This window comes from Aedes aegypti, chromosome 2, assembly GCF_002204515.2.
Source record: "Aedes aegypti strain LVP_AGWG chromosome 2, AaegL5.0 Primary Assembly, whole genome shotgun sequence".
NCBI lineage: Eukaryota > Metazoa > Arthropoda > Insecta > Diptera > Culicidae > Aedes > Aedes aegypti.
In genome coordinates, this window is record NC_035108.1 from 173,303,530 (window position 1) to 173,326,974 (window position 23,445).

The 23,445-nt window shown below is 34.7% G+C and overlaps 1 protein-coding gene across 1 annotated transcript in view; it reads right to left on the reverse strand.

Annotated features, from left to right (window-relative positions):
* Positions 1–6,466: 6,466 nt before the first annotated feature.
* LOC5578287 overlaps positions 6,467–23,445 on the reverse strand; it is a 44,730-nt gene continuing 27,751 nt past the window's right edge. Inside the window, exons 2-4 of the mRNA XM_001663765.2 lie at positions 8,107–8,208; positions 7,117–7,386; positions 6,467–6,617 (exon numbers count right to left, since the gene is read on the reverse strand). Of these exons, the coding sequence (XP_001663815.1) occupies positions 6,586–6,617; positions 7,117–7,386; positions 8,107–8,208 (404 nt within the window). The 3' untranslated portion in view covers positions 6,467–6,585. The remainder of the gene's footprint in view (positions 6,618–7,116; positions 7,387–8,106; positions 8,209–23,445) is intronic.

Consider the following 23,445-nt stretch of genomic DNA (forward strand, 5'->3'; position numbering starts at 1 on the left):
TCGCATAAAACCAAGAAAAATGGTCCGATGAAATTATTCCCATTGCCTTTGAAAGTTACGTACATTCACATGGTTGATACCCATGGAGAAATGCCTGAGTCGTAATGAATTTTGAATTTTACTTCCATCTCTAATCCACTGCTCTCAATCCGTTGACACAATTTGGCAGTGCCGTGGTTCGTGTGCTCTTGTGCCGCTAATGACAGGGTTCAAATTTCCCAGCGGGGGTCAAATTGCCCAAAATTATGATGGCATGCATATTCATTCAAGTTCCGAAATCAGAGACGGGTGGACCGAGCGATCGGTCGATTGAATAGTTTTTTCCTGTCCATAGGCCCCACAGCATCAGTTGGATATAAGCGTCGGAATGGGCGAGGGAGGTTGCTTAGGGGCAGTGCTAGAGAAAGATCAATTAATACTTTGGAGCTTTGATTGGTACCCACAAATGAAAGGAGGAAAGGCTATCAGTACACTTAATGATGCCAATTCAACCAAACCAATCGCATTGAAAAGTGAAAACAAAAAAAATGCGCTAAAACAACCGACAATTCAAGTATCATCCATACGAGTAACCCAATTTTGCCTTGAAGAAATGAAGGCAATGAGAAAGTGTTAATGAACTTTTACTTTAATAAGCATGTAATTTGCAATGTATATTATTGTTGAACTTAAGGGAATCGATAGGTCAATGACATTTTCGATTACCCTATGGTTACGCAGCATAGAGAGGGATACCTAAAATAAACTATAATACGTCTAATACAAGGTTTCCTTAAAATATTGATTCAAATAGCTCTGTTGTATGTTTTGTTTGTTGTGGTTGCTTGTCCACACCACAGGCTTTTCTTCCACCCATCCAGAGTACCGAGTTAAAAATTTGATCTTGTGGCAGTGGTTCAAAAACTTTTTAAGATGAAGGTCTCTCAAGTGGCTATAAGCCACCCGAAGAGATCAAAATTGGAATAAATGATTCACTTGAACTTTCCATAGTCAAGGTAATCATTATGAAAAAAGAACCCAATCTGGCATTCTTCTGAAAAGGATTTCTCAGGAATATAATTTTGTTTACTATAAAAAAGATGATGTAAATAATATTGAAGCATTGGAAAAATCAAGACTCAAGAAACATTTCCAAAAACCTGGAGGATATTTACAGAACCACACTCATGTGCCGTTGGTGCTAAAATTGAGGTTATGAAGCAAAAAATTGTTGATAAATGCATGATTTACATGCGTGAGGTTCTTCTCACGCCAAGGACGTCTGTCCTGTGAAGGATGGTACCAAAAATTGTGTTTGCGCAAATTGCGTTGGCAACCATAAATCTAACTTTTGGGATTGCCCTTCGTGTAAGCGAATCGTCGATAATCGTTGCAAACCGATGAACGGTAATGGTTTTCATTTCCGGAATTCCCCTGGCAGAATTTTAAGCAATGATTATTTTTCAGTTAACGATCGCTTGATTGAGAATCATACCCATCAGGTATATTATAATCATGCTCATTCACAAGCCAATTTTTTTCCGTCGGGTAGTCGTTCAAATCTTTTAATTTCGAATGGTTTTACCCAAGGAAACTCTTATGCCAATATTGTAGCATGCAGTTTCAGTTCTTCCCCTTCAAATTGTCTTCCTACGGATAACCGTTCTAATTGTTTTGAATAAAATAGAAATACCCCTGCCGCCACATGAAACTCATATTCCGTCTCTTCATTAACGTATAATCCCAACAAAAAATCTTGAGAAAATGTACCTACTTCTAATAATATGTCACCACTGATATTGAATTTCTAACTGAACAATTGAATCAAATGATTGACGTTATATTCAAAACCACCACAATTACTGAAGCGGTTCAAGTTGGTGTAAAATTTACTAAGAAAATTGTTATTGCGTTGCGTTTTATTAGATCCAAATATTATTTAAAATATTTTAAATTGGAATGCTCGTTCTCTGAATGGTAAAGAGGACGAGCTGTTTAATTTTCTAGCAGCTCATAACAAACATATAGCAATTATCAATGAAACTGATTTTAAACCTGCATCCGAACTCAAAAGAGATCCTAACTTTTTTGTTTATCGTAATAATCGACTTGATGGGGCATGTGGTGCAATCATCATTCATAGGCGTATAAGACATTAACTTTGTTCGTCATTTAAAATCAAAGTTTTTGAAACTTTGGGTGTTTTTGTTGGAACACAGCTTGGTAAATATACTTTCATAGCTGCCTATTTGTCTTTTCAACGCACTGGGCAGCAAGTTGATTTGCTTCAAACTGACTTTCGGAAATTGATTCGCAATATTTTTTTTTTGTCATTGGTGACTTTGATGCAAAACATCGCCTATGGAATAATTTGCAAACCAGAATTTTATTTGGATCCTCAGGATATTTCTCAATTCAAGCCCCTTCATTTTTTATCTTCTAGAGATCCTTCTACAATTGATTTTGGTCTTTATCGGCTCTAGTTACCTTTGCAGCCAACTGGTTACTCATGCTGGTTTTGATTCTGATAATGTCCCTGTTACATTTCAGCTCTACTTTCAATTATTCACGAGCCAACTGGAATACATGTGATAGTAATCTTAATGTTAACATTTCTTAGAAAACTAAACTTAATATTGACAATGCTCTCTGACAAACCGTGAAGAAAAATGTTTATTATGAGCCATATTCTTCTGACCCAAGCCAGTCTCCAAACCTTTTAAATAAATTTTTCTACTTCAAAGATTACTACGCGACTATTCTACAGGTTTGCAGCTTCAGGAATTATAGAGCTTTCTTCAGGTTTATATACAAAGTCTCTTCCAGAGATCCCTCCAGAAATTGTCATAAAGATTCCTCTAATGATTCTCTCAGGAATTTATTTTGAAAATCTTTGAAAGATTTTTCAAGCTTCAAATTTCTTCAGTATTTTCTACAGGAAATCTTCCACCAGTTTAAAAATGGGATCAATCTGTTAATTCTCCCAGAAATCATTGAAGAATTTCCAAGAAAAACTTTTTTCAGTTCAACCGATTTTATGAGTAATAGCTAGAGATATATGTCTACAGTAAAAAAGTTGAGAAGCTATATATTGGTTTACTCTAGGATTGACAAAAATCGTATAAAAAATTTTCGAGAAACCAATACAAGAACTTATCGAAAAACTCTAATATTAGTTTTTTGTCAGTATAACTATGTGTCATTTAAGAACCACTCCTTCAGGAATTAACCCGCAGATTATCAAAGGAATGCATGTGCTAGAATAAGGGCATAAGTCACATGATCGATCCTCTCTTTTGTGAATAAAGGTGACAAGATGCGGGTTTGTTAGCATTTTTTCACTTTAGGGCGCTAAGTAGCAATGCATCTTGCGTCCTGAGGCGAAAAAATGCTAACAAACTCACATCTTGTTACCTTTATTAACTGAAGAGAGGATCGATAAAGAGAAATCGATCATGGGATTTACGCTCTTAATCTAGCACACGCTTGATATATAATACAGATACTGATATCTCGCATAACTTGATGAAGATCCTCCTCTATCTCCCAGTGATGATAGTTTTCATCCTAGTCCATTCACACTCGGTTACCAATGGCTTTTAGGGCGAGATCACAAGTTATGCTAGATATGTGATGTTTGAGTTCGATTAACTTTGATACAGTCATTGTTCAGCTATATTGATCTGTTTATATTTCAATTATACATTGGTTCTTTTCTAAAGTTAGTCCAGAAAATATGGGTTCGTGTAAATTTTATGCAGCTTGCTAAATTGAATGAAACAAGAACAACCGCATAACTGTATTGATTATGTATGCACCTAACCGTTGATTATAGATGGAAAGGAATTCATCATGCAATATTCTTTCCTTACACATCAATAGGGCTTATTTAAGTCCAAGAATTATTCATACATATTTGAATACTTCGGACAATTTCCTAAAATCACTATCAGGCGTTTGATTGGTAGATATAATTTTACGTGTATTGGCTGATTAGTAATAACAAATTATAGCATTGTTCCTTTTCAAATGAAGGTCTGGATAAATTTTAGAAAAAAAAGTATTCTTCAATATCTTAAACCAGATAAAAAAAATTAAACTACCAATATTTTTCATAATCTTTTGGTTTGAACAAGTTAAAGTAGCATACATCATGTGATTCCCATCATATAAATTTCAAAAGGGTGTAGCTCTAATTTATGGCTGAGGATTTTTATCAAATTTGGCAACAATGTCAGGAATTAACTGACGATTGCCGATTGGATGGTATATTGTATTTGATAATAACAGTAATTGGAGCACCGTGAATATGATAGATATTTAATCAAAGTTCAGTTTTTTGTTATAAAAGGTGGAGTATGAAATAGACCTAGGAATGAACTCAAGAATGTTTGAGCAACGGTAAGGGACATGTTCAAGTTTATTTTATCTTTGATAATACTATCGACCCCATCATATTTAGGATATTATCTTTTGTCTCTCAAACTTGATAATGCTTCACAGATTATAGCAAACAGTCATTACTTAGGTCCTGCTTCAAGAAGTTTGGAAAAAGGTTCAGCAAAACTCATTCCATTGATAATTTTGGAATCTCCATACAATAAGTTTGCATCGAGGGAGAGGAAAAAGGTTTGAAATGGCTGCCAATTTGAAGAATTTGTTAAACCGGACGTGCACACGTCACGTACGTTTGCATTCAAAATTAGCTGCAATTCTGATCTTGGATCAGATACGCATCCCTTCTCCGCATGATTAGATATTTATCTAAAAGTCTTACACTAAGAGACAAAAACTTTTTCATAAAACTATTAACAAAAAAGTTTCAAATCAATTTTTTCTAGTTTGGTGTTGTTTTTTCCGTAGTATGTATACTTTTGTGTTGTTGATGAGCTTATTCAATACAAGTTTTACTGAAACTAAAACTTTAGTTTAGTTTTGTGCTAGCCAATTCGCAAAATGTCAGCTGTCCTAGTTCTAGAATGCTGATATGTGCTGGGATAGTTCACCTCGGGACCTACGGCTTCACTTTCCTTCCGAAAGAAGTCGTCAGTATAACCTTAATGTCATTAGGAGTATTTTTAAACTGACGTCCATCTTATGTTGGAGCGGGGGAGGTGTAAGTGTGATAGTGCATGAAATAAGTATTAAAAAAAGCGTAACAAAGAATTTAAGACTTAGAATTTTGTTATGCTATAATGAAGGAGGAGAAGCAAAAGGATGAGAATGAAGAGCAGCACTTTTAACGATTTATTGCAAAATCATGTTGATTGATTGGAGTTTGCAATCTACTTTCATCAAGAATCTAAACGAATGAACATTCTAAATGCTCTTCATTGCTCCTAAACATCAATACTGTCGTGAAAATGTGTATTATCCTGTCCAAACAGCAATTTCATTACCAAATTCGAAAAATGATTATTACGTTACGTGTCACGGTTTCGTTTTTGTCAACTGAAAATTGCCGATCATGTTGATAAAAGCGGAACATATCAGTATCACGTTTTTCAGGCGTGAGGTCTATAAGTTCATATTTTAAGATTCTTGGTCGCTACCAGCCCCGTATCTCAGTGTAGATTTTATCTTCATTTATTTAGTATCGTTTTGGATCCTTGAAAACATTAAGAATAACATTAAACTATAACATATATGAAAGGATACCACTCTGTTTGGATGAATATTCATATGGCCGAATGAACTTTTGACATAAAGCTGCTTACCCGAATGGAAGTTTGGCGATCTAGTGTTTCATTGTGAAATTTTTCGAAACAACTCAAATGAATGATATATGATAAACTTAGCACCAATAATTATTTTAACAGTAAAAATGGAAAGAATTGCCAATAAATTTGAGGATGAAAAATTTGGCCGAATGTTCATTTAGTCATATGCCCATAAATCACGTTTTTGAATAGAATGTTGAAAGTTTTACTTTAAAAACTATTTCAAACTGCGTTATTTTTCTGCTAAAATAAGAACACAATTTTTGATAAATTACGATAAATTAAATGGAATGTATTGTTAATGAAATGGTAATACTATCTTTATTTTTATGACCTTAGCTTAACCAAACTAGGATTATGTAAATTGGCTGTAAATGTGCAGATATTTAGCAAGACCAAGCTAAACGTCGTGAGTTCAAATCTCACCTGACGAGGATCTTTTTGGGATTGAAATTTTCTAGAATTCCCAGGGCATAAACTATCTTTGTGCCTGCCACAGAATATACGAATGCAAAAATAGTCAATTGGTAAAGAAAGCTCTTAATGAATACTGATGTAGTTCTCATAAGAACACTTAGCTGGGACGCTAATCATACAACTTCCAATATTATATTACACGATTCCACCGATAACTTTTATATGAGCTCCACGCGTGATAGCTTAAATGCATGAAATTCGAGATATGTATACTTTTAAGATGACAGGCATATCGTTTCAAGTGGATCGTCTGAATGGCATATCTTTCGGGACTCAAAATAAACACAGTGTGCTTCAATAATAATTTATTAACACTCTACTGAACAATCCAACATCATTTCAACTACCTCTAAGTAAGAGCCACTTCAACCTGGATCGAAGGCTCTCGGAACGGACCGTAAGTGTTTTATCAACAAATGCCCGGCTTTCTGACTTGAACTCCTGAAAGAAAAAAAAAGAGAAAAGGCAACACAACATCAGAACGATAAGCCTTGCTTAGATCCGGACCGACCAGGTTACAGTTGTGGTTCAAATTGCCGGACGCTTTGATAGCTGGACACTCGCCTTTTAAACGATTTTTCTGACTCAATGCTAGTATTATTTCAGTTGCTACACATTACCAAAGTTCTTTCTGCAGTACTTCAAAGTACACACCCTCACTAGCAAAATTGAAAGGGCGTAGCTCCAAATTTTGACCTAATCTTCCAAAACCCAAATAAGGTTTTGCTAGTATGAGTCTGTACTTCCATGAATTGACAGAATTGTTTTTACATTCGATGACCTCGAAAATGCACTGTTTAAGGATGCATAAGTATGAGAATTTCTACGGATTTCAACCATAAAACTTGACGAAATAATAATTTTTGGATGGATTAAGGCCGGTGTTCGGTATTCGAAGCATCCAAGCAATTTGAACCAACACTGTACTTTCGACACTTACTAGGTCTTGCGCCGCATCGATTCGAGCATTCCAGCTTGTACACGTTGTGATAGGTGGTGTGGTCCGTTCCGCAGACCGGATTGTAGTGGCTCAGCGTCAGGCAGTTGGTCATGCAAATATAAAATTCCCGTGACCTGGACGGCTTTTTGGGTTCCAGTGGTGGACGCGTTACCCGGACCGTCGTGGTCAGGTCGTTGAAAAAGTCGGACGTTAGGAAGGTGGTCCGTACCGGCTGGATTGTGCTGCTGATTTGTGACGGTCGGTTTCGGACTGCAATTGACGGGGAAGTGTCAATAGAAAGATACAGTCAGAAGCATTGCACTATGGTCCAGAAAGCAGATTTATGCATTTATAGCGAAACTTAAGATAAAAACTGTCTTCTTCAAAACATTTTGTAGTACTTAGAACTTTTGTTTGGTGTTCAAAATAAGGGTGGCTCACATTTAAAAAAATGGAACTGCCAACTTCTTATCTGTTGAAATTATAGTATTCATGCTTTAGCAAAGTTGAAGAGGGTAGACCACTCAGTTTCGAACAACTTTCGCTCCAGCTTTTTCAATTCTAATATTTTATCAAGGTCATATTTGAACCACTTTTAGATATTTCATCGCCAGACAGCCTTTGATCTGATGAATAGCTACACCTTCTAGCTCATTTGGATGTTGCAAAATCCTTTTGATGCCAGCTTTGGACCCCTCGTGTCCACGCTTTTTCCATTACATAGAAAAGAAGGAGGGGTCAGGGGGATGTCTTACTCAAGGGTTGTAAAACCAACTAACCACATTCACTTCAACATTTATTTCCAATTAGTTTGTCTACGAATTGTGGTCATTTAAAAAATCGAAATTCGTCTCGGGCCTTCAAGGAATAAACAACTTTTTGGAAGACAGTTTTTGTACATGCATTTATTCTATGGCTCAAAATGCATCTATCTGCGTTATTCTGCTTTCCATTGTGCAATGGTTAATTGTTATAATACATATTACTTACCAAATTTCTGGCTCGGTGGAAAATAGGTGGTGAAGGGATTTCGATTCGACTGCTGTCGCTTGATGCGTCGGGCTTCGGATACGCTGATCGATAACACGAGTGCTGTGATAAATGTCGGAGAAAAAAGTAAGAGAAAAGAGCAATTAATTTATTGGAAATTGATACGATTAGGCGATGAGGTTCATAATTAGCATAGATTTCGCTTTTATACCATCCATGCTTTTTGACTTTCTTTGGAAGACCTTTTCGGAACAATTAGCATAAATTGACCTGATCCTATTTGGTGCGCAAAAGATTATGTTTACTTTTTGTGCTCTGAAAAGCGACTGCTTGTGGTGAGGAAAAAAATGTTAAGATACTTTTTTATACCTGCTGCAACGTTCACCGGTATCAAGTTAAACTATGCTAAACGTGTCTGAGTTCCTGCTTATCGATGTATGAATGCAAAAACAGCTACGTTGGCATTGAAAGCTTTAAGCTGGTAACTGTGGAATATAAGCACTTCTAAACTAAACTAAAATGCAAACTTTGCATCAGTGGGACTACCTACATAGTTATAAGAAAAAAGTTTGTAATGAACCATTATTTTGAGATACCATCATAAAAGCATAACTGTTCCACACGGAAAAAGTAGGCATTGAGAAAATGGCACTCCAAGTTTGAAGTTTGTCTTATAATTAAAATTTTCATGATATGATCGTACATTTCTGCATGTTATATTCACTTAGCTTCTAATGATCAGCGAAAAGTATAAACTTGGGGCTAGAACGAACATTTCAACCAGTCCCGGTGACAGTCTATTGTGGAGCCCATTTGCCCCCATTTTTTCATTTAAACTACCTGATAAGCCGAGTAATAAAATTGACTAAATTTTCAGTGCGTGTAAATGACTGAGCCCGTTTTGCCCTTTTTCGATATAAATGCATGATTTTTTTTTCATAAACAAGAGAGGTTATGACTGTCCAAATGTTTCTGCTTAGGTAGAAAGAATTGGTTTGAACTACCGCAATATTTAGCCATTAATAAATATAATTAAGTGTGCTCAATCCGATTACCCAGGTTATTCTACACCAGGTAAAATTTACTTAGTCGCTGTGGAGGGGGGTGACCCATTTCGCATAAAGACGTTTCGCATATGGGTATGCGGGTATGCGAAATACCGAATGATTCCGTCAAACAGGCTTCGAAACGAAATTCCGCGGAATTCCACGGAACTCAAACAGGCGGAATTTTTATTTTGCGATTTCGTTTCGTTTCGCCAAATTGTAAAATTATGTCCGCGGAAAATTTAAAACAAACGGAATAAAACGGAATTTCGCAAAATTTCAAGTTTTGTTTCGAGCAAAAATGGCATAGCTCACGCTTCTACTCCTATGTAGTATATCGCCCACAGAAATGTAAAAAAAACCTTTCAACAAATATAATTGCCGGTCAAGAGTCCTCAATATTGAGCATGAGCAGTTGACCGTAGAATTAAATATTGCTGCCTCGTGATTGACAGGACCAATCGAAGTTGCACAGAGATTGAATGAATGGGGCTTGGATTAGCGACCATGCTCAAAGTGCACGAATCGAGAGCTCAAATTTTAAAGTCAATAACGGTGCCGGGCACGTCCTTACGGCCATCGGGGAAGGGAAGTATTCTCGCATAACTTGAGATCTCGCCCTAAAAGCCATTGATAACCGAGTATGTAACTCCTTATTTCTAAGCAAATGAATGGCTCAGGATGGAAGCTATTACTATTGGGAGATAGAGGAGGATCTTCTCTTCATCGTAGCATTGTTGAATAACGTGTAAATCCATTCGTTTGATCGGTAACAGCAAGCTACACACTCGGTTACCAATGGCTTTTAGGGCGAGATCACAGGTTATGCGAGTATTGTTAGTTAGACAACCATTGTTACTAGAGACCGAAGAATCTTCTGCATCATCACAGCTGTCTTGGAAACAATATTAGGCTAGTGGGATAAGGATCTGAGAGTCACCTATGGTTGGTAATGCAATCCATGATATGTTCACGCCTAACCAAATCCGTGGTAGCAGCATTGTACGACAAACCACTGTCTATTTCTTTAGATATGTGCTCTTGACATTTTTAAGGTTTGCCTTCAATTCATTTTCACTTTATACGAGGAAGATGCGTACATTATTTTGTGTAAACAAATCAAACTAGGTTTATTCACGCTTCCCCCTCTTAAAGCGTGGCAAATTTTTTTGCGGTCCCCAATTAAAAATAAAACATTTTTCGGATTGATTAATAATGGTATCGGATGCAAAATTCCGTAATGCATTAACTTAATCTTTACAAAACAGGTTAGAAACATCCATGTTTCTGGAAAAGCACAATAGTATTTTTTGCGAGAAATCAATAAATAAGGCAAACATAAACTTTCGCTCATTAAAAGACGGATTGTCTGAATGAACATAGATGAACTTTTCACTCTTATTTGCAGTTCAAAAGCATAACACATATTTTGCAATTGGATTAAATGAGTAATTGATGTGAAATTTGACAAAAAATTATACGTCTTCTCGGTGAGAATCGAACCCATGGACTCAGAGGACTCATGGATGGAAAGAGATGCGCTTTGCGAAAGAGGACCACGTGATTATTGAGCTGAACTCGAATTCAGTTTATCTTCTGCGTCCATGAGTCCTCTCGTGGTGTAGGGGTAACGCGCCCTATCTAATGAACAGAGAGTCGTGAGTTCGATTCGATTCGATCAGACGTGTACTTTTTTGCAAATTTCACATTGTTTTGTCCCTTTAATCCATTTGCAAAATAGATGTAATGTTTAGTTTTTTTGGTACATTATTTCATGTTTAATGGAAATTTGTGACATAACAACTCCACTACATAAAAATTGTGAACGGACTTTTTTTTTCAAACAAGACATAAGACATGTAGGTATGTCCTTGAAAGTCATAAAAATTTCCAACGCGAAAAGACCGAAAGGACCGGGATTCAAACCAGCCACCTTCAGCATGGTTTGGCTGAATACCGTTTACGCAACTGATTTTGCGCAGTGGTAAATAATGCGCGTTTGGCTGTAGCAGAAAAAATAATATTTTCTTTGTTGGACTTTTTCCTCGTATTATGAAATTAAAATAGAATTAAAAACAATCGAAATTATAATAACATTTTTCAAAAGTGCTCAAGACGGGGCGTAGTGTATCACCCCTGCTTTTTATAAAAAGTACAATATATATATTTTCTCTTTTAGCTTAACAATATGTTCCCTTATAGTTCACAATACAATGATCAAAATATGATGAAAATTGCTCTATTTTTCACGTATTTACATCGACTTGTGCAAAGACAACCCAATTAGAGTGGATTTTTAGAAGATTTCGTTGTTTCTAAATAGCATGGTGAAAGGTAAATTATTAACAGATTTTTCTAACGTACTGAACATCGTGAAACTATTAAAATGTGTAAGTTATTGTAGCATTTGAACGGAAAAAACTATTTAGTTTTACATACGAAATCCAGTTCGGTTGAAATGTATACTTATTGTAGCAAGTATGCCACCTATTTGGTAAACAAAAATTGTTGGAGTGAAATTGTTAAAAAATGTAAACATCATCAACAAAATCATAATAATAAACCAAAATGAGGCACCAGTAGTAGTTTCTGAAGTATAGTAGGGGAATGACTGGCATTTTTGCCCCTCAAAGTGATTTTTTCTCAAAATATTCAATGATAACATGTTTTTCGGCTTATTAAGTACCGTTTTACATGTATACATCAATATTTTACCGTTATTTAGTACTGATCTAATTTAATATTATACATATTCACCGTTAAATAAGGGTAATACATATATTGTATTGACTGGAGACAAAAATAATAATTTTAGTTTTTCGAATTGAGAAATAGGGAGTTACGCATGTTTTGAACCTTGTTATAAAGCATCCCCTTATTACGGTAAACTTTAAAATTATTTTTTAAATTATTGATAAGCGCCTGCTTTGTAAGTAATAATGATGGGAAATAAAGAAAATTTCATTAAAAGTTGAATTACATCCGATGTTCATTCGTTAGCCGTCTTGCCCCATATGGGTGGCGCACTTGCCGCATAGTGTCGAAAAATAGGTTATTTTGGATGATATTTGAGAAGCTTAAAAATTAATACTTTTTGAAATTATTTTCTTTTTAAATGGCACAGTGGTTATGAAAAGATGTGAAACTAACATCATGAGGCTAAATTGGTGGATTTTATTATTTTTATGCAAAGTAAGAGAACAATTTGCTTAAGGTGGCAAACTTGCTCCAAATTCCGCAACACGGTAATTGAGAGAAAAGCGGGAAGTTTATTGCATAAAGGGGAACCTTATTTTCGGTAGTTTAGTTCTTTCTTCGTTTCTCTTTGTCATAGCACATATTTGTCACCCAAATCGACTGCAGTTTAGTAGCAAGATACACATCATATAATTTAAATTATGTTAAGCCCGATGGGTTATAAAAAGACCCTCCTTTCCCGATAACGCTACGTGTTTGTATACCAAAATTATCACTATACAAAAAATTTCGCGGAATATTCAGAAAAAATTCGTTTCGTTTCGAAATATTTCAACTATTCGAAATATTTCAACTATTCGTTTCGTTTCGCTACAAATAGTTTAGAAAATTCCGCATATCGTTTCGTTTCGTATCGCCATTGAAAATATTCATTTCGCATACCCTTATTCGCATAAGGACATTTCGCATAAGGATGTTTCGCATTACGGACATTTCGCATAATTTTATTTTTGCATAGTGGAAGTTTCGCATAATGGACATTTCGCATTTTTTTTTATAAGAATGTCTAGTATCTACCTACTAACAATTTGAGTATCCAGTTGAAATGAATCAAAAGTTTCAACATAGAACACTTCTCGCTAAAATGATTCTTTGTTAATGGTATGTAGGATGTGGGAATTGAAATAATATATAATTGATATTTACCGTCGTTGGGGGTGACAATGGGTCAAAAAGGGATATGTGCGATTTATTTTTCGAATAACTATCGCAATTTAACTCCAATAAACTTCAAATTTGGTGTGTACGTACTTTGATGGTACATTAACAACTGTTCAAAAAGTTAAAGCCAAATATTTATTCACAGCGGCACCGCAAGTGAATGAAAAATGACCCAATCTCACCCCATAGAGGGGGTGACATTGGGTCACTGTAATTGAGATAACTTGTTTTTGAAAATATGAATTCAAAACCATTCACAGCTGAAAAATCTTGACAAAAAACGATGCAAACAAGACAAAAAGATATTTAAGATGTTTCACAAGTATGATAAACCCACTTAAAAGAAAGATTATACTGAAAATTAAAGAGCTATGAGAAAATTTTTCGTCAAGTTTACATAAATTTTCTTGGTTTTTCCCTCAAATTGTCTTCAAAGTCTCATCCCCGTTGCTATAGAGCCCATTCAGTTTCCCCAAAGGTGTACTGAAACAGTGATTATTTTAAACCTTCGCAAATAGTTAAATTTCGGTGCGACATTCCACGATGAATAAATTTCAGGTAGAAGTTGACGTCATAATCCCAGTATTTCAGCGATCCAACTCATTTGTACTTCCGTGAGATATTTCTATAATATGAAAACACTGATAAATAATCAAATTAATAAAAAACAAAAACCCTTTTGATAAAAATTTACGATGATGCTGCGCACGAAACACAGTTGCTGGTTTGAGAAGTTGTCAAAATGCGTTATATTGTTATTCAATGCCGGGAATAATCAAGTAGACTTGTTTGATGTTTCAGAGATGCTGTATTTAGAAAGAATAAACACATCTTAATGAAAAAAGAGAACACCCGGCACCGTATAAGGTCAAAAAAGTGGACTTGGAATTTCATTTACTATCGTTCTTGCTTGACCCAATCTTACCCCCATTTTCAATGTTTTGGACATCGTACTACTAATACAACGATAGAGGCTAGAGTACATGCGTGATACTTTGTACAGGAGAAATTTAATGTTGTAAATTTTATCTAGTTTCAACATGCAAGTTTATTGATGTAGTACACAAAAACTACTATTTCTAAAAATGTATATTGTTATGAATTATGTGTAATAATATGTTCCCTAACATATGAATTATTTATTTTAGTAATATCAGCGTTATTAGCTGAAATATTTCACAAAACATATTTTTCCGTTTTGACCCAATCTCACCCCCTAGACCCATTGTCACATTTCAAGTTAATGTCATTTGAAGTAACGAATTTCCGGGTCATGGGATAGAATTATGAAGTGATCAGTTTTCTATAAAGCGTTCTGATTTAACCATTGTTGAATTGAAAAAGACTGCCGTTACAAAATACACATCCCTGAAGCATGATTGAAGATTTACGAAAATTGATATTATCCCATGTGTTCGATAATACTAGACTTCATTTAGCCGTACTTATTGACCTTCAGCCTAGCTCTGGGGAACGGTTTTTCCCGTAGCAATAATAGCGAGTCAACCGGCCCGAAGTTATGAATGAATCAAAAGCCGGCGTCGCTCGCATGCGATCTGGTGATTTCGCGTGACGGTACAGGAGCATCATCACGCTAGAATACATTTAAGCAAGTCATCCAAAAAGATCCCTTTAAACATGATATGTATGGTAGATGACGTACAGAATGATTTTGATCGTAAACAATTCTTGATCGAATTGGAGAAGTTGTTTCTCACTTCTTTCATAGTCTTTGTGTTGAGATTCTGTCTGAGCCAACCCGCTTTAGGTCTTTCTGAGCTAATCCGTTCCACATCTATGTATAAAACAAGATTAAAGCAAAGTCGGCTTGGTGCAAATCCCGAAACGTTAAACCAATCTATCGGGTTGGAGTTTTTTTACTTGTTGGCTTTATTCATAGTTTGCGTGAATCCTAGAAACACCAAACTGAAAATCAGACTTTATCGTAGCTGAGTTGTAGTACACGGAATGTTCAAAATATTGAAATTCATGTTTATACGAGTCACATTGATACCAAAAATTGTGTAATTTTTTTTTTTGCAATTTCGACCACAATTATAGATATATATGTATCTGCTTTAGGCTTTCGCCAAAAATCTTCTTATCATTGTGCACTTTCATGTCCATTTACATTCATCACATCCTACCCTCTACATATCAATTAACCCCATGTACCGTTAATCACTTGAATTACAGCGAAAACTCTTCGACCTGCGATAGACTCACCATTGGCGATCAACTCGCTTCAATCGGAAGAGAGATTTCATTTTCAGCAACGAATCACCAATTTCACCTTCGGTGCAGCAAATTAGCCACCAAGTGAAGTGACCGATAGTCACCCGGCTACAACTACAAATTAACACACATGTATTTTAGGGTGCGACTTATATTTCGAAAGTTTTCACAATCGGAAGTTCGTAAGTTTAACTGAATTCAAATCACATAAAATGATAAACTTCAAAACCAAAGTCAAAAATAACAAGATTTCAAGGTGGCGTAAGCAACTCAAAGGTGAATTTTCTGGTTATAAAACATGATCTTCAGTGAAATTCAAGTAACTTTGTTAAGTTTAACCAATTTTCTTTTTTGGTCATTTATACATCGTTTTCTTCAAAATTGAAAATAAAATAAGCTTGATTTTGTAAATTTGTTCAAAGCAGTAAGTAGCATTAATTTAAAGTAACTTAGTCCATTTTTTTTCTAATTCCACGAAAAAAAATTACTCTACCGATTCTAAATCTATTTACATGTTACTGAAGACAATTTGAATGTTTAAAAAAATCAATGTAAACAAACTTTATAGTTACCAGGTAGTTTTGGTTGTTATTTAAATTATTTTGAATGATTCAAATTCAATTCGCTTGGCTCAAATTTGGAAATTACCTTCTTTATGCGATTATAATTCAGTACAGCTCTCGAATTGTTGATTTTGTGAACTTTTGAAAAAATAAGCCGCACTCTGGTGGATGTACATGGGGGATAATTTTCCCGCTAACCGTAACCGTCTTGGTTCACGCTTCCCCCTTTGGCTAGACGTTGGCCATGCTTTCTAGTGGTGATTCAACGAGGCCATGAATAGGCATACCGCCCCTGGCATAGAGATGCGCGATGTGCTTTTTCTTTCGATTTTCGATACCTACCGAACTTTTTTTTTTATGGGCACGCTGTTGGTCTGCAAATAGTGATTATTTTGCGCTTGCACCATTGACTTCCACGCTTATGGAAACACACTGGTGATAAGGTGAAACTTCAAATCTCATTTCACGCTACCGTTGAGTGGATCCGATCTGGTGGTGATTTTTGATGAAGAAGAGCGCTAAGTGAGAGCGAGAGTTTTACAGTGGCTCGTTTTGGTATCGTTATCGAACATGCTTTAAAATTTGGCAACCGGATCAAAATCAGAGTATGATCAATAATAATCACTGCGCTTTGATCATTATTATCTCAAACAATATAAATTGGTTTATGACTTAATATAGTAATTGGTGTTCAGATTTTGAAACATATGCTCTGCTAGTGGATCGGTTTTTTTTAAACCTTCTTATGAAATCTTGTTTTGAAATCTATATAGTTTAATTGTCCTGCCAGGCACATTTTGATAATATGTGTAGGCTTAATCATTGCTCGAATGTGGATTAATTGTAAACACTGGTCTTACTTTTACGTTATTTATATTTACGTGAATTCCATTTATGGAGTAGATCATATAAGTTCATTTTATGCATTTAGAGTAAAGGCTTTCGAATCTATAGGTGGACGAGAGATCTCCATTGGCGTAGGAACAGGGGGGGCCAGGGGAGCCAGGCCCCCCCCCCCCAGAGTCTTTTAGGCCCCCTCCAGAATTTTTTAATGAAAATATATATGAAAAAAAATGTTTACATAATTCTAAAGTGAAGTAAAATCTTCTGAATCTATTGATAAATGCGACTCAAAGGAAAAGGGAGTCTATAGGAGATTTTTTTTTACAAATGATGAAATGAATAGGTGGATAGGCGTCGCAAGGGAGCGACAAGATTATATCTTCTATAGACTCCCTTTTCCTTTGAGTCGCATGACCGATATAGCCATAACAAATAATATTAAAAACAATCACGGTCGATACCTTCTCTACATCTATTGATAAATATTCTTCAGTAGCTACGTTCTTTTATTTTGTTCAATAATAGTGGGAAAACCTAGCTTGTCTGTGGCTCTGAATTCGTTGAATTGTGCTACCATCGAAAAATTAATCGTCCTGCTGTCGCATCTCCGTTTCAAAATACTGTGATACTAAAAAGCGTCAGTATCCTAGAAAATCGGTTCCTTAAATTCGTATTTTCTGAGTAGAGCAAACCATACTATTTCAAATGTTCTAGCATAGTGTAGCCTTTTAACTGAATTACGATTTCCTGTGTTCTTGGAGGGTGCCCTGATCGAGGTGTCCGGTGATAATGATTGTCCCCATAAGATTTCTTTAAAGAAATTCATTGATAAAAAAGGCCTCGGCAAAGAAATAAATAGGCAAAATTACTAAAGGAACTTCTTAGACGTAAAATAGCTGCAATTATTGGCGTAAAACAAGGCCTAATTCAAAACATATCTCTTCAAAGAATTTCGAACTTACCTAAGGCTTCAAAAAAGTAAAAAATCGGTCATAATTTTTGATTCCAGCAATATGTTCTTTCTTTCTCTGTTTTCGCTTCATTTTTTTTAAACAATTTCGTATGAATGAATATTTTAATTTATCTCTAAAGTACGTTTTACCAAGTAAGTTTTTCACAGTATCAAGAATTTTAGTGATCAAATTCGTTAATGTATTTCGAAGAGCGGTTTATACCTTTTGCTTCAAATCTTTCAGAAAGTAGCCAAATAATATTGAGATTTGCTTAAAAATTGCTAAACCTTAAAAAAGTTCAAACTTTGCCCTAATATTTTATTCTAAACTAGTGGTCCCGGCAAACTTCGTCTTGCCGGCTAGGCTATTGAAAAATGCTATGGATCGTCCCATACAAAATGACAGTTCCGTTCACGCTTGTTTTTCTGACTTTCCCGGTGAATATGCTGGGATTTTTATACACACAAACACATCGGAACACTTGACGAACAAAACGGAAAAGTAATCATTCAAATCGGTTGACCCGTTCGGAAGCCATTTCGTGACATACAAACACCACTCCATTTTTATTTATATAATCGTTGATTCTGTCAAATTACTTCATATAGGGGAATTTACGTATTCTTGGCAGTCCAAACTGATGTCGCGCTTCTTTTGCAATTTTCTCGAACATCAGCAGACAAATTACGTGTTGCCTGTATGCGCTGCTCAATCCTCTATCAATTCACACCGATAGACTTGTTAAAACCTTCTTGGAAACTTATTTATAACGCTTCTAACAACACGAATATTGTGACTAATGTCGGCAGCCTTAAATATTCTCTTCGGCAGATTTTTCATAAGAACTGTAGGCAAATCTCCAAATCAGTCGTACATTGAGGCGTGTTCATTTAAATTGAAGGCATCTATGGTGAAATTGTTTGTCCAGTCTCGACAATCTCGTCAACGGGAAGCTGACAAAACAAAGAAACATCTGAATGTTTTCATTGATGTGTTTTGAAGAAAAAAATCTGTGTATCTGGCATTTGAGATTTTGGTTGCCGATAATAGCCCAATGATGCCGAAGCCGTAAATGACCTTAGTTTTCCCAAAAAAGTTATTAAAAACTTTTTCGCAAAGTTCAAGTTTAAATCCTTCAGAAATATTTTTAAAATGCATTGTAAATTGCGTTACAAATTCTCCTTTGTTTATTTTTGTAAATTCTACTTCAAATCCCCAGATTCTACAGGAATTATATACGAAAAGCATTTTTGGAATGTCTTTTAGCTTCGAATCTCCAGAAGAAATTTATTGAAAAATCCCAGGCATATTTTTACTTCCAAAATTAGCAATTTAGCAAAATAACTGGACAGGGATTAATTGAGAAATTCATGAAGAAATTTGTGAAGATCTTCCTTAAAACAATGTTTCAGAAATTGTTTTATAAATACTGCAAAAATATATATTCTGAAATTGAATTCTTGTACATTTTCAAGGCGGAATTCCTAGAGGATTTTGGATTAATAATGAAGATTCTGATAGAGCTATTTGAGAATTTTTTTTTTAATATGATTTGAGCGATTTCAATTATCCTGCAGTTTATTGTTTATTCATCCTGCCTATTGATAATCACTTATCTTTGGTTGTTTCGATCTGATTTAACATTTTGTTGTTTCTCCTTCCTTCACATGACGTATTCTTAGGCACCTTCGTACAAAAATTCGTAATCCAAAAAGCAACATTTTAAAGCATCTAAAGGAGAAAAATGAATTCCAGGAGTTTTAAATTTTTTCAGAGTTCTTATACGTATGGCTCCTGAATTTACTCCAAGTTTTAAATTATGAATTTTGTTATAAAACATTTTTAGCAGAGTTCTTGATAAAAACCGCTAATACTTTCACCATCAACTTTTACAGTTCTACCACAATAGTTAAAAGTTTTTAGAATAATCTGCCATATTAAAGCTTCGGAGTTCATGCGAAACATTTTCTAAAATATAAGAAACAAACACCTTCATAAAAATTCCATCTGTTTTAACTTAAACCATTGACGATAAAAATTAACAAGATTTTTTGTAGTTAATCCTACAAAAAACGCCAAAGCTTTTTCTGTGAGTAACATCGTCAGGACGTCAGAAATTTCCAAAAATTCTACGATTAATTCTTGAGTTTCCCGATAAGAGTTCAATATTTTTCCAAATTCAATTTGAACTTTAATAATAAAAAAAAGAGAAATCTCTGAACAAATAACTCGAAATTTTTTTGAATATTTGCACGGAAGAGTTTATGAAAGAATAGCTGAACCCATTCCACTAAAATTTTGAAATGATTGAATTGAAAAAATATGTGTAAGGAATTCGGGGATTAATATCAAATTGATTTTTAGATAAATCTAAAAAACACTTAGACAATGTTCTTTGAAAAAATGCAGATAGATTTCTTAATAAGAACATTTTCCCAGTTAAATCTTATTTCATTTTTTATGAAAACCTTGTGGAATATTAGGAGAAATCAAGAGAGAATCAATAATTTTTGCTGTGAATTTTTCAAGCAATCCTCTACAGGGTGTCGACTTAATTTGGAAAATAAAATTCCCTGACTTTCCCCGACCTTCCAGTAATTTTTCAGAAACATTTCAGAGTACTGAATTTGGTTTGAAGCCGAAATAAAAATATAGTTGTCGGCCTCAGCGCTACATTTTGTTTAACAAGTTTGACATATCGCAGTACACTTTCTACGACATTCTAGATTTTGATGTATTACTTCAAGTGCCGTCAAATTTTGAGCAACTACAAGGAAAATTAACGTCTTTATTTGGACCGTAATAGGTCGTATAAAGAAAAGGCTTTCGCTCAGTTTAGCAAAGGCTTTCACTTTACTCGAATACAACTGTTAGATAATTTTCTAGAGCGTTTTTATTGCTAGTACGATTAAACTGATCACTTGAGTGTTTTCTTTCAAAGCTTAAAGATTCGTATGAAACAAAAAATAGTGAAACCTGAGTAGATACCCAAAATCCTGAGTCATCTACTTACTAATCATACTCAGTTAAAATCTTCAAGATTTCAAATTCTCAATGTTTTTCTCTACATGTATTTGTTTAATAAAAGAAGATGCTATTTCATAAACTATTACAGAAAATCTTACATTATTCCTCCATAAACTAACGCGAATATTTCTTCAATAATACTTAGGAAGATTTTTTCAAGAGTCTCAATTTTTTTTACTCAAATTCATTTTTTTTTTCAAATAGGTACTTCAAATAATTCTTCGCGAAGATTTGTTACAATTTATTTATTTTAATAAAAAAATTGGACTTTCCATATGAATCATGCCTTGGTTTTCTTCCCCGAAGAATTCATCTAAAGATGCTTTAAAATATCATTCAGGGATTTATTATTGTTCTAATAAAAACTTGTCGTGCCTCCAGCAATGCTGTGAGGAACTGCTCCAAGAATTCAATAATCGATTCTTCTAAGAGTATCTTCAAGAAATCTCACAAAATTTCAATCTATCATAGCAGAAATTCTATTTAGAGGATTTCTGGATTCTTAAAAATCTTGGAGTAGGGGTAAAGCACTAAAATTTCGACTCACAAGAATTCGGTAAACCTTCGGTAAATGTTACAATTTTAATTTCACCGGAAAAGGCCGATGAAATTGTCAATAAAATTGAATTTATGATAGCGGGGATGATCCAGACACAACAAAGTGCAAAGAATCGCAGATTGATCACTTAAGGAGAATTTCAGAAGAATCTCCAGAATATCTGGGGAATTTTTTGTGTTCATTCTGCGATTCTAAACATCAGTATAGGAAAGCTCCTAATGAAAATCCTAAAGTAGCGCTTGGAACCTTATTCATCACATTTTCAAAATTCGAAATTCCGAGGATTTTTTTTATAGATAGTAAAATATAGTTTACTTTACCATACATAACAGCGCTTTATCAATGGTTAATAGCTAAGATTGATCACCCATTTCGTCCAACAAATTTATCTTATTCAATAATTTGCAGATAATCAACTCGTTTGATGTTGTAATATAGTATTGATAGATAATTTTCCCTGACCTGTAGTGAAATTCCAGGTCAAAAATTGGATTCCCTGGCATTCCCTGACTTTCCCGGTTTTTCCAGGTAGTCGACACCCTGACTTTAAGAATTTCAGAGAGATTTTTGAGCACAATTTTGGTAGTATTTATTGTAATATTTCTTGGAGAAATCCTAAGTATTTCCAGAAAATCCTTAATACATTATTAATGAACAATTTAATGATATTTTCAACAATTAAAATGTATGTGTGATACGTACGTAGTTTAGCTTCATGGAGAAATGTTTAAAATTCTGATGTCTTCTTTTGAGCAATTTGATACAGTTTCTTTGAAAAAATCCAGATTATAAAGCCTAAAGAAACTCCGGGAAAAATCTGTTTAATAATAACTACTTATTCCGTGCGAGTCCCAGCAAAAACTGGTAAAGGCGTTCTTGCACTGGAAAAGTACGGAAATAGTTCATGAAGAGATCCCCGATACTTGAAAAGTTTATGCAAGAACTTCAAGATATTCTTCGGGAGTTCTTCGGAAAAATTCTTGAAGGATTATTATTATTATTATTATTATTATTATTATTAATATTTATTTACGACACTTTACCATACGTGTTGCATTCGTGTGGAATTTTCCGTAATGAAAATTGTAATTAACAAGCATTACTGATATTCAGAGATAATAGCTGATATGAGACAAAAACACAAACAGATAAAATCAACGCAAATTTTTTCAAACTACGAAATTTGCGAAAACCGGTAAATCAAGAATTTTATAGGCCCCCCCTAGGCCCCCTCCAGGAAAAAATCCTAGCTACGCCAATGGAGATCTCTCTGAAGTTTATAAATTGGGTGCATACTCCTACACACTCGAATAAACATAATTTATCAAGTTTCGAGTTCACCGGCTGACTTGGGTTATTCAAGAGATTATCCGAAGGCTCCGTTGAATGCAGTACCACGTATAAACTAATGTTACCAATGATCTCATGCTGATAAATAAATAAAATTCAAACTTATTTCGGTTCAACATTATTACGGATCAGTTTTTCAATTCCAACCACTTTTTCAGGCTACTATTAAACTCTTTTGAATGCATGCCTGCAGATACACAAGCGTAACTGGTAATCTCTCGAAGATCAACGTGTTAGGATTAAATCTAAACAAGCACAATCATATGTGTCCTACTCATATTTTATTCCAACAACTGTGTAAGACGAGATGTTTAAACACAAAAGCCTTGCAATAATATATTTAAATGGGTTTGTAGAGGTACTAATTTTGTTCATAATTCTTCACTTACGCCTGTGAATCTAAAGATCTATATTCAAATGAGTTCTTGTATAACTTGAACTGCTCGTTAATTTCAAAGCTTGACAGAATATATTATGATGGCTATGACAAACCTTCGAAGTATCACTGTTTTCACTTCCAAATCTACTTCAAGGAGCTACTGGATAACGTTTAATAGCTGTTAAACTCAAAACCTGTGAGAAAAAAACTCAAAAAAACTCAAAAACTCAACTAAATGAGCCATCAATGTCCACGAAGTTCTGAAAAGCACGCTTGTAGATCAGATGATTTTGTATAATCTTGAACAGTAGTGCAAAATCATGGTAGGATAAAATTTAGCTAGTTCGTTCGGGTGTCAACTTTGTTTATAATCCTTTTTAAGATCAGGGGGGGAGGGGTTGTTTATTGGGGTTCCAGAGATAAAATTCTGTCTTCGTTTTCTTGGGCCTTGTATGACCTAATGATT